General features: G+C 42.6%; 1 protein-coding gene across 1 annotated transcript in view; it reads left to right on the forward strand.

Annotated features, from left to right (window-relative positions):
- arhgap39 (Rho GTPase activating protein 39) overlaps positions 1-16,299 on the forward strand; it is a 104,696-nt gene that overhangs the window by 65,575 nt on the left and 22,822 nt on the right. The window contains exon 2 of the mRNA XM_020620894.1: positions 6,917-7,336. Coding sequence (XP_020476550.1) covers positions 6,917-7,336 — 420 coding nt within the window. The remainder of the gene's footprint in view (positions 1-6,916; positions 7,337-16,299) is intronic.

The raw sequence follows: 16,299 nt of genomic DNA on the forward strand, positions 1-16,299 counted from the left end.
GGGGGGGGGGGGGGCGGGAACCAATCCCAGATTACATCAGGTGAGAGGCGGGGTCCACCCTGGACACGTCGCCAGTCTATCACAATATTTTTAAATAATTTACAGGGTTGTACAAGTTCAAAGTATGTAGTGTAATGATTACAAAATTGAATGTGCTTATTATTATGAGTTCCAGTAAACAGGTGAATTAGCCCAGTTTTTCTGTCTGCCTCTCTTTCCCCCACCACCTCCACTCCTCATCTGTCCCTCTGTCCTTGTCCGAGATCCTCGTTCTATTCATACCCCATAAAAGTGTTGCTATGCTGCTCGGTAGTCTCCCAGCAACAGTACTGCTGTAATTTCAGTGAGAGGAATGCTCTGGCAGAAGAAGCGCAAACTGTACAAACTAACCTTTCTAAGAAGAGGGCAGAGGAGCGATCAGCGAGGACAGGTCAGGGCTTCTGTGTCCTGTCATGGATGTGCTTAATGGCAGTGGAGGTCTCACAGTGGGTCAAGGTAGAGTCTTTTCTTCTTGTCTTTATGTATAGTACAAGTTGAGATTAGTTAAATTAAATCAGAACAACCCTCAGTTACATTGAATTAATTAAATGTTTTTTAATACCCTTGAACCTTAATTAACCCACAGTGTGCTGTATAATTAACTCATAATGCGCAGTGCTTCCTCCAGTGCACTCCACTGCAGTGCTTTTCCTGCAGTGGTTTCTCTGGGAAAGCTCTCCAGAGATTGAAGCCACTGCTCTGAACTAAGTGGGTGTGATAACAACTTCAGACTTCAGCTGGAGGTTTGATTCTCAAAGGGGACATTAAGGCGGAGGCTGTGCACACAGCTCTGAGCATTATAGAACATGTTAGCATGTGCACGCAGCCTGTTGATTAGAGAAGCCCCAGGCCAACACTGAGCACCTTATTACAGATGTCCCATCAGCAGGAGGCTGTAAAATCACATCAGATCAGAGAAAGGCAGAAAGACACAGTTTATAGTGGTGGTGTGGATACACCAGAACCCCACCTTTCATCACAGTGAAAATGGGACAGGACGTGGTGTCGGTCAGCTATATTAACCCCTTCCATGACTGCTACAGCTCTTCTGTTATTTCAGTGTTTCTACTTTGTGGTTTCAAAGTATGGTCCATAAATTAGCCTCACTTGTCAGGTTATCAAAAGCATATGTCAAAAGGCATGATATAATTTTAATTTGGGAGCAATTTGAGCTTTGTGTGATCTTTGTCTCACTCTACTGGATTTCCAACTTTACTTGTTAGTCAGCTAACGCTAGCTTTGGAATGGAGCCTGCCTTGTTCTACGGTTTGTTGTGACCATCCATTGGTAGTTCACCTCACAGCTTTAGGAAACAGGACAGGAGGGGCAATGAGTGGTAAAGAGTGGTAGGTTCTGCAGTGTCATAAGACCCTTTAGTGACTGAAAAGAAATTTGGTAAAGAACCTTCAATGAGGGAAAAATAATTAAAACCAAAATTTAGGAATTTAAAAGAACTGCATTAAGGTTCCTCGATACGATGTGTTTGTAAAACCCTGTTGTGCAGCTTTCAGTGCATATGCTAACAGTGGTACTTAGCCTGTCTCTGCGGGGCCCAGGGAGAAGGTTCGCCAGCTAAACTGGGTCATTTGGAACACCACACATCAAGCAATTATGGCCAATTAATCCTACACTCTCCACCCCGTATCTCTCCATTCAACTGGCTTGTTCTGCTTCATTTGACAAGCATCCACTCTGACAGCTGATGTACAATTTCTTTCCCTCTACTTTATCACTCACAATCACGCATGTTAGCTAGCAATAACTGTGGCTGTCCCAGTGCTCAACAAGGTTCAGCTGCTTAAAGAGCAGAGTCACGTCGGCAGAGAACTCTAACAAAGGTGTTCATAAGTTCAGTTAGCGCTTGTGTAATTTTCTGTAAGTAATAAGATAAGATCAGGCATACTTTCTTCTGTGAACTTCACACATGCTCGCTACCGTTTGCCAGCTCATCAAATTGGGTTCACCACTCAAAAAGACAGAGCTTCTAATTTTACTGTCTGACTGCCAGATTGCTTGTGTTTTTGCTATATTTAACTTAAAAGCACAAAAAATGTTATGGCTCCACACACCCAAATATTCAAAAAGTCTTCCTTTATTTAGTTGTACATAACACCAGGAGGATAAAAAGAACAGCTGTTCTGGTTATGCCTTCTTCAGCATGCACAAGTCATTCAGCTGTCTAGTTTAGTCCCTTTCACTTTCTAACGACATAGAGTTTCAATCAACTCATTACTGACAGGTGTGAAAAATGGTTACATGTGACCAGAGGTGTCTGTGGATCTGCCTGACTGGTAACTTCCTAAGACTATCCACTAGATGCAGTCTCCCAGTCATTATACAACCACCCAGTCCCATACACAGAACTATATACAAATAGCACAAAGACATACAATACATCATTTCCCAGTGTAGATCAGAAATGCCATCTCCAACTTCTACAAGTTTCAAATCATATTTTGTGATGCAATGGAAATATCAGGCAGAACCATCATAAATTACTGTAGTGCAAGACAAAACACTATGGACATGAAGAACTGTGAAAAGAGGCAGAAAAGGAGACAAGTCCAATTCCTCATTCAGGATAATAGGAGACATGGCGTTTAATGTAAAAATCCAAAAGGCTTCATTCACATTGCAGTAATAGTTTTTCCAAATTAGCATAACTGCATGGTATTGTCACTTTTCTTATACCGCTGCACTTGACTTGGGAAATAGAATGGTGATCTGTAAAGTGGCAAGCAATAGCAGATGTGATATCTGCACGTCTAATAGCTCAGTTCCATCCATCCATCTATTATCTACACCGCTTATTCCTGAATAGGGTCAAGGGGGACTGAAGCCAATCCCAGCTGACATCGGGTTAGAGGCAGGGTCCACCCTGGACAGGTCGCCAGTCTATCACAGGGATGACACTTAGACAACCACACACACCCACACTCACTCCTAGGGGAAATTTAGAGCCACCAGTCAACCTAAGCCGCATGTCTTTGGACTGAGGGAGGAAGCTGGAGGACCTGGAGAGAACCCACGCAGGCACAGGGAGAACATGTAGACTCTGTGCAGAAAGGCCCCGGGTCAGCTGGGGCTCGAACCTAGAACCTTCTTGCATGACAGTGCTAACCATTGCTTCACCATGCGATCCTTCAAAATAAAAATGATGCTGCATATACAGCGATGAGAAGCGTTTTAGCATCTTGTATATTTAGCTAATTGATAGCCTTATAGGAGCAGGTGTATCACAGGAAGTGGACAGATCTTTGTGTGATACATCAGCTGGCAGGACTGTGGTTGATGCTGGGCCTCTGCATAATCCAGAGGAAGATGAGAGGATATAGCTGTTAAACTACACTGTCAATACTGGTCAAACCTAAATGGATATGCTCAGATACTCTGCTTTGAAAAATGAGACACTCAGCAGGTATAGTTGCTGTATTTTCTGAAAGGATGGCTTGTTAGTTTCTGTATATCTCACACCTTTTCTCAGATTACTGCCTAGATTTTGTTAATACTAACGGATTAAGGCCGCATTCAGACTGTCTTTAGTTCTGCATGAAAAAGGCAGCGCTCTCAAACATTTGAAAGGAGCCGGGCTGGCTTTTCAGTGGGGATGGCAAGAGGCTCTGGCACCACAGGATCATTCAGCAAAAACAATTCAACTTGTCTTAATTTTTGCCTCAACGTCATCTAGCAAAAATCTGATAACTCACTCCAACTCAAACCAGACCTGCTGAGGTCATTTTCAGTTAAAGTTGTGGTACCAGTTGCTAGGAGAGTTATTACTTCTGCCAAGGGTGGGGGTTCTGTTTTTGCAGGCATTTGTTGGTGTGTTTGATTGTTAACAGCATAACTCAAATAGAGATTTTGAGCCAAACTCAATGCCGTTATCATTTTCATCCATAGGACTGATGTGCCATTTTATTAGTTGGGAGAGCTGATGGAAACTTTCTTCAAACTTCAAAATGTAAATCTTCTTAAAAACTTTATGGCTGTTACTTTTCTTTTCAGAACAGGCCGCGTTCTGTAGCACAGAAAGAGCGCAACAGAGAATGAGGCAAAACCAGGGTTAACATCGGTTTGGCAGGTTGATGGAGATCATTAAGCATCCAAATGTGAAGGCGAGTCGCCACACAGGTGAGCTGAAGCACTGGGCTCAATGAGAGACGAGCAAGGAGCTGTGGTAGCATTGTTCATGTAAGAGGGAGCCAGGATCCTCTTTGGGAGAGAACGTTCACCGAACTGGCGACGAGCACAGGACACACACGTAACAAACCAGCAGGCAGCTGATGGGAAAAGGGCCATATATAGACTGAATGAGTCTGGTAGGTAATGAACAGCAGGTGGATGGAATGATGGCTGATTACCTGGCAGGAGAGACAGGGAATCAGGGATAAAACAGGACACATAAATCCATGTGTCATGACATCAAAGGACTAAAACTTGATGGATGTGGCTTTATTCCTGCATAAGCACTGTAGGCATCATTAGCAAACTAATGTTAGCTTTTCAGTTTTGTGCCTTTGTATTGAATTATTTTGGTTGTAATCTGGAGTCATTCCAACTGAATGCAATGTTAGTGTTTCGCTCTCCAATTAGCAAAAACCAGTGCATTTTCCTGGATTAGCTAATGAAGTAATTTTGATAAAGTTTGCTTGGTTTTGGTCCAGTTTATGTTGGACATAAGTAGTTGGACATAACTACAGTGAGTAGTTCCTAAAAGAGCTACTCACTGTAGTTCTAGCAAACATTATTTTTTAAAAAGAAAGTAATAATAATAATAATAAAGAAAATGGTGCATCTGCTGAGGACTATTTTCAGGTTCAGTTGTTAAACTTTAATTCTGGGTTCTTTGCCTTGTTGGTCATGTATCCTACAACACAGCTGTTCACAGGAGTTTTTCGTAAAAAGACCAAATTGCCAAAGAGACACCGTCACACACTTTGGAGTCAGTGGAGAGCGATAAATTGTTTTCCCCTGTGGTGGGCATGGTTTTCAGAGTATGATGCATTGCGCTCTGTGTCTATTAGGGGCAGCAGGAACATACTGCATATGTGTGTCATTCCAAAGTCCTGTCAAATGACTGGTGCTGGTCTTGTTAGTATCACCTCCTTTTCCTCTGTTGCTGGAACCTCCTTTGAACTCAGCTGAACTAAATGGACAGCACATACACCAATGGAGGTGCAGACACTGGTCACCATGAGTAATTTAGGGTTCACTGTCTTGCCCAAGGACATGTGGAGACCAGGGATCAAACCACTAACTGAGCTACAGCCACACCAAATATACAAGTACAGCCACTGTCTCCTGGTCAGCAGAAACTGACTGGCTGCTTATCTGTCAATAGCTGGTCCGAAACCTTCAAGCACACAGTCCTTGAACTTACAGGCTGTATAGGTTCAAAATGCTGTTACTGTAAAATATTCCTTTATTAACGTTGTGTGCTTGAGTGTGATCTATGTGTGCAAGTGCTTTGGCATATGACTGTGTCTGTGTGTTGCTCTGTAAGTGTGTGAGTCACATTCAAGCCTTCCTTACTCTTTATGGAACACAACTACATCAGAGCTAAAGACCGACAAAAGAGAGAGAGAGGGCATGTTTCTATTTACTTGTGGGGTTAAAACACTGGGAGCACACTGCTTTGCTGGGACCAGAAGTCACCTGTGGGAACTGGAGGCCAGGCCCCATGACTGTAAGGTTAGAGCAAGTGTCAGCTTTGGTTAAGGGTTAGGGTGAATCTCCTGGAACTGAATGAAGTTTATCTACGGACCCTATATGTGACAACCACAATGATGGGTGTGTGTTTGTGTGTAGGCACATGTACAGATCTGAGTGGGCTTCAGTTATATGCGTTATGCTATAATATTATACTATATGTCGTAGCTCTGTGGCATCTCTTTTGCAGTTCTGCTGTAGGCACTGGGGCTGACTGGCATGGCTCTTTCTGCCAGGGCTGGAAAATGATTGACATGGAACAGCAGACTGCTTCGATTGTCCAAAGGCAGAGGTTTCCATATGCTGTACAGATCCCAAACCCCCTGAGTCAAATTTGTGATTTGTTATGACTTGACTCCTACACCTACACACACACAAACCACACTTCCTTTTCTGTGTCTTTTCTTATTGTTTGCTTTTCTCTGTGTGCTCTTAAACACTTGAGATTAATAATGTTGTGTTTGAAGTGTTACAAATATGACAATGGCAGAATACTATTGGAGTGAGTAGGACTCCATAGAATTTGATGTTATATAATTCATTAACTGTACAGTCATTGTAATAAGCACATGTATAGTTGATTAGAGTGCAGTATGAAGATGTCTGAAATAACATGGAGAATGAAATGGTGTAGGTGCTGAGTTATAAATACAGTGGATGTCTTTGGTGGCTGGAGCAACAGGATTAATCCAGTGGTGGAAGTGCAGGAGCAGCACCTGTCCCTCCCTGTCCTTGCAGCTGATGGGCCTGTGAGGAAGGCTTTCAACCCTAAACTGCTGCAGTGAATAGTTTAGAATAAATGGATGGAAACATTTTAAAAGCCACTTTGTTGTCTTTCTGGGATGTCTGTTGGTAGGCAGCGGTATACAGACATATTGCACTGCAGTGTACATGGAAGCAGTGCCTTCAGTTAAAACCATGTGTGGGATGATTTACGCACATGATCCTGAATTTCAGTAAAGTGGGACCCAATAGCTCCTACATGGGATGTTGTTGCTGAAATGTGAACGTGTTCCTTATTCTTTAAGTTATTATACTTGTTTTCTGCTGCAGTGAGCTGTTGTCAATTGTTAGTGCGGGCAGACGTTAACCTCCAGAAGGTAGGTTGCATTCAGTTTACTTCACAGTCAGTGTGCTAAAAGCTTCGTTTTGAACTCTTCCCCTGCAGGTTGGAGTGGGTGGAGATCATTGAGCCACGCACGCGGGAGCGTATGTATGCCAACCTGCTGACAGGCGAGTGCGTGTGGGACCCTCCGCAGGGTGTTTGTATCAAGCGAACCGGTGACAACCAGTGGTGGGAGCTGTTTGATCCCAACACCTCACGCTTCTACTACTACAATGCCTCTACCCAGCGCACAGTGTGGCACCGGCCGCAGGGCTGTGACATCATCCCCTTGGCCAAGCTGCAAACTCTGAAGCAGCACACCGATACCACAAACCCTCGTCCTGCAGGTGGAGGAGGAGGAGGGAGAGCGTCAGCTGACAACAGCCCAGGACGTAACAGTGGGGTCAGCCGGGAAGGAAGCACTTCCTCCTCCCTTGACCAGGAACTGTCTGATAAACAGAGCAACAGAGAGGACACTGACAGGTAAGACTGGGGCTCTGATTTCTTGAAATATGGTGCAGAGGTAAACCTGTGTCTAAACTCCAGACGCAAGGCACATACGTGCAAGTCCAACAATGTTTTGTGAGCAGCCAGGTGTTACCAGGCACATTGTGGAGTAGAGGCAGAATACGTTATGACCAATCAAACCAGCTCCTCTCGTCCCCTCTAAAGAACAGGGGGAAACCAGACTGACTGATGTCCCTGATGTCAGGACATGGAAATATATGACAGCAGAGATTCTTTCCCTGTATCTTCTTCTCCTGCCAGTTATGTTCTCCATTCCTAGACTGACAGTGACAAAACTGTTTATGTAGAAGTACTGCACATAAATATTCACTCAGCAGTCTGCTAATGTCATTGACCAGCGTTTGTGCATGGAAGATAGAAAGTTTCTGGTCCTCAAACCAGCAGCAGTTATACAGTGTAATTCACTTAGTGATGCATCCAGTGTAAGAAATCCATGGAGGTCTCACATAAAGGTTTCACTGTTTTAAAAATAATACAATAAAATCATATTGTAATCACTGTGTTTCTGGTAAAACTGACTGAGGTCCACCAGAGGACAGTGGATGTCCACTTTATCTCCACCTACAGCTGCTTTCAGGCTGATCAAACCACAACAAAATGCAAAAACAGACACAACAGACACATCTATCCCTGCCATAATAACAAAGTCAGTGTGTGAGACTCGTTAGTTGAACAGTGACGGCAGCCACAGTGAGGTTGGACTGACTTGACCTGCTGAATCTCGACTGATTGGTGCAGACCACCTCTGGCTGTGTCCTGTAGGGACAGATGGTGCATCCTGACGCTCACCAACACTGTCTGACCATGTTCATATGTATAGCCGCATACTGAGGTTTAGCTTATTTATCTTATTTAAAAATAATCTTCATGATATGTAATAAATTGTTCAGAGTGAATTCCAGCAGACCAGTTGTGGATTTAAGGGTTAATTTTAAGTTGGTGTGTCCATTAAAATACATGTGTGTATCTGGTCTCGTGCTTCCGGGCCTACACACTTGTCAGGAAAATTGCAGTGTACCTGTGATTATGATAAGAGGTGGTCTGAGCAGGTGCTGGACTGTTGGAGGAATCTGGAGTGCCCTGATGAAATCCTCACAGGCACAGGGAGAACATGCGAACTCCATAAAGAAAGGCACCTGGTTCCAACCCAAAACCTTCTGGCAGTCAAGTGACACTGCTAACCGCTGTAGCACTCTGGTCCCAGATGGAGATCCAGTTCAAATCCTTAGTACAGAACATAGGCTTTGAGGTTAGAGGAATAGTTTTAAGCTAGAAACATTAACACACATACAAACACAGAGCACAGTGATGTCATCACACACCATCAAATGGTCCTGTTCCCAATGTGAAGTAATCAGTTGTGTCTTCATTAGCTTTGTTTTTCTACTAATGTGTTTTTTTAAGTTGCTCCTTGGTGTCAACTGATGGGTCTTTTTGTATTTTGTCCCGTTGAATCTGAAGTCAGCAAAGTTGTGAGTCCAAATCATGTTGTCATTTCAAAGATAATTGTACAGGAACTGCACAAATTCATTTACAGTGCTGGTCTAGTTACTGCTGCAGAGCAGCCAATCAGAAGCTAATCAGAAGAAATAATCAGAAGTCATTTCTGATATGTGACTTAGATAATCTCTTCATTCCTATGTTTCTAAACAGAGCAAGGTTTTGCAGTCGAACAACACAGTGTGAATAGACAATAAGAATGGGGAGAAACAAAAGTGAGAGTAAATTGCGGTCTCATTATAAGTCACATTTTCTGTCATGATCTTCTGGGATTACATAAGGTTTTAGGCATAAACTCACTGTAAAAGCCTAATTTACCTGCCATGGTCAGATATACTGTCTTCCCATCCATGTATCACTTCTTCATCCTTTCCTTTCAGTCTCCTTCCATCTGAGCTTCCCTTCCTGTCCTTTCTGTTTCTGTCGCTGCTCATTAATTTCCCTAATCTTTCACCTTTCACCTGTTTTTACACTCAGTTTGCTAGCGTCCTGTCGTCCCCCTTCCTCCTCTCTGTCTGAACAGAGCTGGTTTGTGGCTTTGCTGTAATCTGCTGCAGTCTGCAGTGATTGGTGGATACGCTTGGCGTGGGTCTCATTGTCCTGCAGATGTCTTCTCTACTTCAGCAATAGGACACACACACAGAGTACATGGTGTGCGAGCGCCCTAGTTGTTCTAGACACGTATTCACATTGTGTGCACTATGATGAACAGCAAATCACTGCACATGCTGTCTCCATGTATCTCAAGGAAAACAACCTGTATCGTGACCAAGATTTGTCAGACCAGTACGGTCATTTGTAGTCTTAGGAGTCTTGGAGAGGGTTCATCCTCTGAGGAACATGGATGTGTTCAGTAAATGCCATGGTAATCCTGCCATTTGGGTTTGATATTTTTGGTGAAGCTTGGCCTGATGGCAGTGTTAGAAGAAAGGTCAGAGGTAACCAGAAACAGGATCTTAAACAATCTGGTCAATAGCAGTCAAAGAATTTAGACAAAAGTGAAGGAAGGACAGACACACTAAATGTAAGATCATCCTAAATCCTACCATCATGATGCTTGCAACATTCAGTTTTGGTTGACATTATCAGAGAAGGGCTAATTCATCTACCGGTTCTACTGAGAGGTGCTTCTGAAGCTGTAAGTCAACTCTGAATCAAACCAAGCATTTCCTGTACTGTACTTTCTGCACACACAGTAGTTGAAAGATGGAATTTACTTGTTATTTATGGAACGTTTGGTCAAACAGTATAAATTGCCGCTTAATGATATCAGTTGGTTCATACGTTCACTCATCTTCCCATCATCCAGAAGAGTGTACCTGAACCTGGACTGCCCCATCGGCTCAGACATCATCTGTTCATAATAAATACTGGCACAATATTCTCTTGTCGCATTGGTTCACCACCGGCATTTAGTTGCTGCAATTAACAGTTCAGCAGAGGCTGAGTGTCAGTCTGAAGACAGGCTGTGTAGAGAGTGAATGCTGTTAAGACAGAGCAGGCCAGGTAGTTTGTCATACACCACACAGGTGGGAGCAGTTGATCTCTACACAGCTCTACCTTCCTCCACGTACCAAGGAGCCCTTTAAAAGAGGACATGAGGGACAAATGGAGGGAAACAAGGAGAATGTGTGAGATGTGGATGGGATGGAGAGGAGGGCAGAGATCAGGCTGATGAAAAGAGAAGAGGATAAGTAGCTGTTTCACTTGTGGTCTGTATGTTTATTCTGTCACATATCAGAATCACTTCACCTGTGCTCAGTGTGGACAGAACAATGGCTTGTCAGTTAGCACAGTGCCAGACTCCACAATGAATGCACACTGTAAAATGTATGTTTGTTTTAATCCTGTGCAAAGACCTGCATGTACCCACATACAGTAGTTACAGACGCACAGACATGGTCAGGGCCACCTAGTTTAACTGGAATCAAACACCATGAATGGAAGAAATATCTGTGGGTGAGATCTGCACTGGTCAGTTGTTATAGTGGGAATGACTTAATGCTGTGGTGCTGCGTTTGTGGGGTAGCCCACAGAAATGTGTGTTTCCACATACACTCCTTGGCCACTTTATTAGGTACACCTGTACAATTGTATGCAACACTTCCACCGTAACAGCTATTGTTTATGAAACTCAAAATGGTTCAGGTTTTGGTGAAATTGTCATAATTTTATAGATTCAATTGTATGATTATTATTGAGGTCATAGTTAAAGGTGGTGGTGTCATAGTGCAACAGCATGAGTGTCATCCAGGAGAGAATGACTGTTTGCCTGTAAGTCCAGTTTTTATGTTTTGTTTACACTGAGACTACGAAGACAGACAAAAGACAGGAGCGAGGTCATGGAGGCTATACTGTACACTCACCTTTCAGTGTAAATACCAGAATGGCCACCATCCTAAAATTACAGGCCCCCAAAATGTGACACACCTCAGTTATTCTTTGCAAGACAAGGCCCTAAACATCTGACACACATTTAAGACTTAAGACATTTGAGATCAATTTTGAAGAGCGTGTTCGCAAGAAAACAAATTATTATAAAACTAGAATCCATGTTGTTTGTTATTAAATTATACAGATCATTGAACCAATAAAAGTAAATAAAAGAGATTGGGTATAAACACTGATGTGTGTTTTGTATTTGCATCAGAACTTTAGCTCAGACATTTTTTGCCACGTAAATGAGTTATAGCCACTTGTAGAATGGCTGTCCATCTAGAGTCTTGACATTTGAAATACAAGTTCAATTCAAGGCTGTGATTCAAAATATGGAAAATAGTTGCAAATATAAAATATGAGACGCTGGACATAAATGAAACCTTCAGCTAATAATACCGATGTTTTAGCAACCCACCAGCTTGATTTTATCATTGTTGATACATTCAAATTGGAACTGATAATTAACAATTCCAAATTAACAATTAAACGGTATGCAGTTTATTTTACTCTATAATTCAATAGCCTTACCAATCTGTTAATGTGTTTAGCCTGAAATTCTTCTGTGCTGTATAACCAAGATTCTCACTGGCCCCACTGAACATTTTCTGCAGGCGCCACTGAATATGAGTGCTTTCTTTAGACGTCGTATGGATTTTTGATCATTTCAAGCATACCGAGGCATTACCTACTGACATTAGCTCACTGACATGCTCTTCCTTTGCACAACAAAAGAGTTGAAGGAAACACCTGGTAAAAATGGCTCAAACAAGCCATATGTCAAATATCTGCAACTGCAGCTGTGTGGTGGGGAGGTGGGAAATACAGGGCTCTGCCTCTGGCAGAGGTGGAGGGTCGAGGTGCCCAACCAAGTAGAGTTACCAAATGGCCTTTATGATGTGGTATTGTCCTGCTTTGATAAATAAAATGCTCTGTTCTGTATTGAATCAATATGGGATGCATTTTGCACATATGCACGTATTTTTGTGCATAATTATTAATGCACAATGTTAGTATCCACAGTGGGGAAAACAGAAAATTAAGTAAAGTTCAAACCAGTTTTGAATAACTGGTCAGAGGGATAAATGTGTGGTGAGCAGGCTGCACAGCCACTCACCTCTGCTTCCCTCCAGTAACAGTCGCTGGTTCCACGACCGTTTATGTGTTGGTATGCTTGTCATGACTGCTGATGACTCACTTTACAAGAGTAACCACCTAGAAAATAACCAAAGGTGGGGCTGAAAAGCTCAAATTAATATCAGAAAAATCCAAATGCGTCAGATAGTTCAGTGCACGTAACAGCAGTAACTGTGCAAGCAGCAGATTCAGGGCACAATTCCCAGTGAGCCCAGTACAAACACCAGTCAATTTTACAGTGCAATAATCACAAGGAAGTTAGCTAGCTAGTAGTATTTACTGTAGTAGGGTGAGTTGTATGTCCATCCATCCATCCATTTTCTATACCGCTTATTCCCAAACGGGGTCACGGGGGACTGGAGCCAATCCCAGCCAGCTGCGGGCGAGAGGTGGACAGGTCGCCAGTCCATCGCAGGGCTAACACGCAGACAAACAACCACTCACACACATACAATCACTCCTACGGGCAATAGAGACACCAATCAACCTATGCTGCATGTCTTTGGACAGTGGGAGGAAGCCGGAGCACCCGGAGAGAACCCACGCAAGCACAGGGAGAACATGCAAACTCCGCACAGAAGGGCCCCAGGTCGGAACCTTCTCGTTGCGAGGCAACAGCGCTAACCACCGCGCCCCCGTGCTGCCCGAGTTGTATGTCATGTAAATATATAATAGATACATTCATGGCATAAAATATTGGCACCCCTGCATTTCTGTCAGATAAGGCGCCACTCCGCCCAGAAAACTTGCAATTGTGAATTCTTTGGTTTCTCATGTTTATTTCTTATTTCGGGTGAGTGAATGTGCAGTGTGAGCATTGAATTGTGGATTCTGGCATTGTGTAGTGTGAGTTAACACGCTGCACACAATCAATGAAAATCGCAGCATCTGCTCTGCTTAATCCAACGACTAAGGCAAAAATGTCCAGCTCCAGGTCCTATTGTTACTTCCTTGCACTGCTCCTGCACAAAGCCTTTACCTGTCCCCCCTGTCTCTTACTGTGAAAAGGAATTATTCGTGGATGGTCCAGAAAACTGGCCTTGAAGGTACGCTTGTCAAGTCTGATACTGTATGTGTGTGTGCATGTGTGTTTTTCCATGTGTGTGTGTCTGTGGTGAGATGCCTGGTGACACAGCTGCAGTCTGTCTGTCCAGATGGCTGGGAGATCTGCTTTCACCCATCTTTTATTGGTTATATGTGACGTGTCTACTAACTCTCTCAGTGACACTCTATTATTCTCTCAGCCCCGCTCTCTCTCTCTCACACACACGTACACACACACACAAACACACAGACAGGAACAGCAGTGGCAATTAGCCAGTGCAATCACAGTTTACATGTAGTTTGAACCATGTGTAAATTGACTCATAAACTCTTTCTGTGTTTTGTAGCAAGCAATAAATTCACAAATGGTAAAAAAAAAAGTGCTCTTGGCATTGTATCACTACTTTATATGTTTAGTCTAGTTTAATGGAAATGGTAACAAGACCTTTAGTTTATTAAGGTTATATGCATACAGCATGTAACACTACTAGACCAGCCAGGGCTTTCCCTGCCATAGGAAGGCGCCTAAGCCAAATGAATGCACAAAGGTGACATATCAGAGTTAATGCACAAACAATGTGAGCTATATGTTCTGAAAAAAATGGAGGGGTGACTTGATCTCAAACTGAAATGTAAGCTGGCAAACGGAATGACCTGTCAATCAACAGTCAGTGTTTGGATGACTGCGCAACTGGTGTGTGACAGCATCGTCAAGCTAATCAAATAGTTGACTGGATATTTCTTTGCAACACGTGCAGGGTGTGCAGCTTTCCTGACTACTGTGCTCCCTGACAGAAAGAGTTTTCTGTCCTGTTCCTACAGCGTAGTGGGAGAACTGTGATGCAGGACTGATCTTGGTAGTCGTAAAGAGTGACTTGCCTGCCTACATGTACAAATGCGTTAATACATATATATTTCCATTAACGCCAACGGCTCCATGTGAGACGTGCAAGGTTTAGTTTACACTTGCATCAGTATTTGACGCCTAGAGCAAGACTTTGTAGTAGATGAAGAGTGAAAGTCTGCACTAGGAGGGGGCCAAGGTGGATGGTGGGTCGGACATCAGACTTTCCCACAGGAGGGTGGAGTTCGTCTCCCGTGTGAAATGATGTGTTTTTTTAATCAGGAAGCTTTTTAGCCTAAGCCACAGTATGTTAGAGGATAGGTTCATGATTTGGCTTTTTATTTCCACCAGGTTAAACAGATGTGTGTTGCTAAAGGTGTAAGCAGGCTTGAATAATGTATTATCATTTAAATGTATCATGTTTTTAGCATACATCCCTTTTTATTTCTTGTTGTTTTGAATTGAATGAATTGTTTTGAATCTTAAATGTCATTTGATGTATTTGTCCATGAATCCATGGGGCAGAGATGGTTCATTCATACTACATATTAGACAGTATCATCTTGTCTACCTTTACAGTACAGGATGGCTACAGTGAGGTCTGATGTCTTATGTAGATCAGAACGAATAACCACAGGGGCAGGGCCTGTATCTTCCTCTGTGGTCATCCCATTCATACTTCACTGGATTTGTGTTTGAAATCCACAAACTATAAAACAGACTCACGGGGCAGGACTTAGTTTTATCACTGGGTATAAAGAAAACAACATTCACAGTTTTTCAGTTAGGTGCAGAAAGGAAAGAAAACTCTGTAGCATCCACTGGTGCTGTTTGAATACTTATTCTTTAATTGTCATTATTCTCATGTATTGAAAGAACAGATAAGGTCCTTGACTCAAGTCCCATGCATTAGTCATACAAACAGAGGTTTAGGCACATACAGTGTGACTGAGCAGATACTCTTGTTTAAATGTTTACACCATAAAATAAAAATAAAAAGGAGGCATAACAACAGTTATATATGAAACATAAAGTTACCTACAGCTGTGCATCTTTCATGTATGTACTGTATGTATATGTTTATTTAGATACCCATACCCTTATGCTGATGTGGTAATACTCATCAGATTTGGTGACAGTGGTGACACTGCGTTACAAACGTAAGCCCCACCAGACTGTAACTGTAACAGAGCTACTGTTTCTGCACATTGTAATGGACTGTTTGTCATTTGGCAATACAAGGCATAGATTACTGTAAGTCCAGTACTATAATGTAGTATTGTAATGTATTGCAGTTTTATGCCTGTGATTTAGAATCACTAAACCACTTTGTGTAGTTAAAATAAATTGTATGATATGATAATATTTGAGCTGGTTTCTCGGCACGCACGAATAAACAAAACCAAGGTCTGGATTCACAGACATTATGGTGAGTGCACCAAATTCATAGTTGGTTTTAGTTTTTATGGCAGGGGGTTTTCAAGCTGTGGTCCCTGACCATGCAGTCGATAATGTAGTTTTACTGTAAATTATTTTTTAAATGTGTTTTCATGTGTCACTTATTTTTTGCCAATAATCAAATTTTTGCAACTATATAATCTTTAGAAAAGCCAAGGTGACAGGATTAAAATAATGCACCACGTAATGAATTCCTCTTCCCTGTGTAGACTATTCGGTGCACACTGTCCATGCCTCTCTGGCCAGGGTCTCACCAAAACTCTGAAAAGTTCTCCTCTTTTTGCCTTTTCCGGCACAAACTGCACTGCACAGAAACAATGTTAGTCAGGTGGGCATGTTAATTTATTACAAGGACATGTGAGAATTGATTTGCAGTTTTGCCAGAACTTCCTGTTGTTACAGCCAGTCACTGTGTTTATTCAGTCGTAAGGTGTGCGCTTCTTCTTGACAGAGGCTAAAATTCTGCTCAAGCTGGCTGAAACAGCTTTTAGGTGTGACT

The sequence above is a fragment of the Monopterus albus genome, unplaced genomic scaffold (genome assembly GCF_001952655.1).
Source record: "Monopterus albus unplaced genomic scaffold, M_albus_1.0 scaffold250.1, whole genome shotgun sequence".
NCBI lineage: Eukaryota > Metazoa > Chordata > Actinopteri > Synbranchiformes > Synbranchidae > Monopterus > Monopterus albus.